This window comes from Anneissia japonica, unplaced genomic scaffold (genome assembly GCF_011630105.1).
Source record: "Anneissia japonica isolate Jap-2015-1 unplaced genomic scaffold, ASM1163010v1 scaffold2284_len378405_cov197, whole genome shotgun sequence".
Taxonomy (NCBI): Eukaryota; Metazoa; Echinodermata; class Crinoidea; order Comatulida; family Comatulidae; genus Anneissia; species Anneissia japonica.
Genome location: NW_022735924.1, coordinates 298,662 through 300,852, shown reverse-complemented (window position 1 = coordinate 300,852; position 2,191 = coordinate 298,662). Strand labels below are relative to the sequence as shown.

Here is a 2,191-nt window from a genome sequence, read left to right as displayed (position 1 = left end):
TACTTGGTATTCCAAACTGACCGCCATTTTGAAACCCAGTATGGCCACCCGTAGCATGTTGGATGCTCCCAAGTGGAAAGTATTCCAATGTGCTTACAAAATTTAAATCCACCATAATCTTGATTTCAGCTTTAAAATCTCGCAAAATTATAGGCCTATTAGGATCTATAAAGAATTAGTAGGAGTTTTGAGATGTATTTTTCGTGTTATCGTTGTCATTTGATTTAATATTTTTATGTTGTTTTTTTTTTTATTGTACTACGATCTACTAAATCAATGTGCTTTACTGAAAATTTCATCAAAATAAATATAAAAAAAATATTAAAATGAAGTGAGATTTTTAAAATGTGTTTATGTCATCAGAAACGGGAAGTGTGTTCCAGAAAAAATATTAGCTCATGGCCGACTTGTTGATCCAAGTAAACGTGAAGGCAAATTTCGCATACACATCGAAGATGTTGGCGTAGACGAAATTAAAGCCACGTCAAGTAAATAATGTTCATTGACGTACTATTGTAACCATATCAACCAATTAAATAAAATTACCCTTTTGTTGGTTTCAAAATGTCCTTTCATTATTATAAAATCGTTACATTGGTAATCAATGATGGTTTTTAGTAAATCTAAAGCATATAACGTCTGTAAATCAGTGAAAAGGAGACATTTTGTTGACCTGTGTATCATTTGATTACTTAGCTGATTCTCTTAATTTCTATTTTATTTCAAAACCTCCGAAACGGAGAAATAAAAGTACATAAAACATTCACTTAATTAACAACACATCAAAATACATTATAAAACACATCAAAATACATATGAAAATCAAATTAGAGCTACCAAAGTTCGATCAAATAGAACATTTCACTCGTGAAATATGATCAATGATTTTGATTTTTAAGTGTTTTTTTTTCAAATATCCCTACAGACCATATTAAAAGTCCTTGAATAAACTGAGAGTGATGAAACCCACATACAGTATATCTTACATAAAACCAAATCACATATTCCTCTCAGAATTTGACTAAATACACCAAGAGAGACAATTGTGACTTTTTATTTTAGATGATTATTGGGTGATACATACCGATTACACATCTCACGCTGTGGTGTACAGTTGTCAGCTTTATCTATCCGACGGCACATGTTCATACAACCATACATCCGTATGGCTAATGTCTCGCTCACCAGCATTGGAACCCGCTACTCGTGCAAGAATTGTTAGGCTGTTGGCAGATATATGCGTACCAGAAGAAAGGATAAGACAAACGTCAAGAAGTAATTTTTTATTCTTAATATTTTTTGCTTGTTAATTTTGTATTAATGTTGTCAGATCAGATCGAATTCAGTTGTGGATCCAGGAATCATTGGAATTTCCCCAGGACGGACTTCCATAGATAGTGTCCACCCACCTTTAACCCCACAGTAGTTGGGGCTGAGATAGGAAAAAAGTTAATTATGGCAAAATGGCACTCTTTTCACACTTTTTTCTTCTTTTTTTCTCGATTTTTTAAATTTAATATTTTTTGAAAATTTAGGTGGGCCGGCCGCGTATTTTTTTTCTGCAGTACACATAAGCAAATATATGTTTCTTTTAGCCAATCAGAATGTAGGAAGCCTAAAATGACGTCAGATAACTATTGAATAATTAATCAGACGTCAGACACAACTCTGCTGATTACGATTCGCGAGTCGAGAAAAAAAATGGATTCTTGCGTGAGAGAAGATGAAGACGATGGTCAGTCAACAGAATTGACAAGATGCACTGTCTACAACGAAGATGCAGAGCCATTGACATGCGAAGCGTACCTCAAGTTTATGGTAAGTAACCTACACAAACGAGTAGCAAAAACTTCATAGTATATATCGTCATCATAACCATCATCATCATCATCACATTTATTTAATACCCAGAGGCATTTTCCAAAACTACTACTACTACTACTACTACTACAAGCCTATGCTAGGCCCTAGACCTAGGCCTATGCCTTTTGTAGCCTAGGAAAGCAATGAGTGGTCAGAGTCCGCCTAGAACTATCTTCGGATCTATAGGCCTAGAATAGTCCCTAGTTCTATTATTCTTGGCCTAATTTAATACTAATAGGCAGGTTGTTGCTGCTGTCTCTTATACACATCTAGATGTGTATAAGAGACAGGTATATAACCATTGCCAATGTATCATGCAGAAGTTAAG

The 2,191-nt window shown here is 34.5% G+C and overlaps 1 protein-coding gene across 2 annotated transcripts in view; it reads left to right on the top strand.

The window, feature by feature from the left end:
- The first annotated feature begins 203 nt into the window (after positions 1 to 203).
- LOC117116713 overlaps positions 204 to 2,191 on the top strand; it is a 16,989-nt gene continuing 15,001 nt past the window's right edge. Inside the window, exons 1-2 of one of the 2 annotated variants that reach the window (XM_033260816.1) lie at positions 204 to 488; positions 1,063 to 1,275. In XM_033260816.1, coding sequence (XP_033116707.1) covers positions 1,173 to 1,275 — 103 coding nt within the window. In that variant the 5' untranslated portion in view covers positions 204 to 488; positions 1,063 to 1,172. The remainder of the gene's footprint in view (positions 489 to 1,062; positions 1,276 to 2,191) is intronic. The other variant, XM_033260815.1, reaches the window with a different exon arrangement.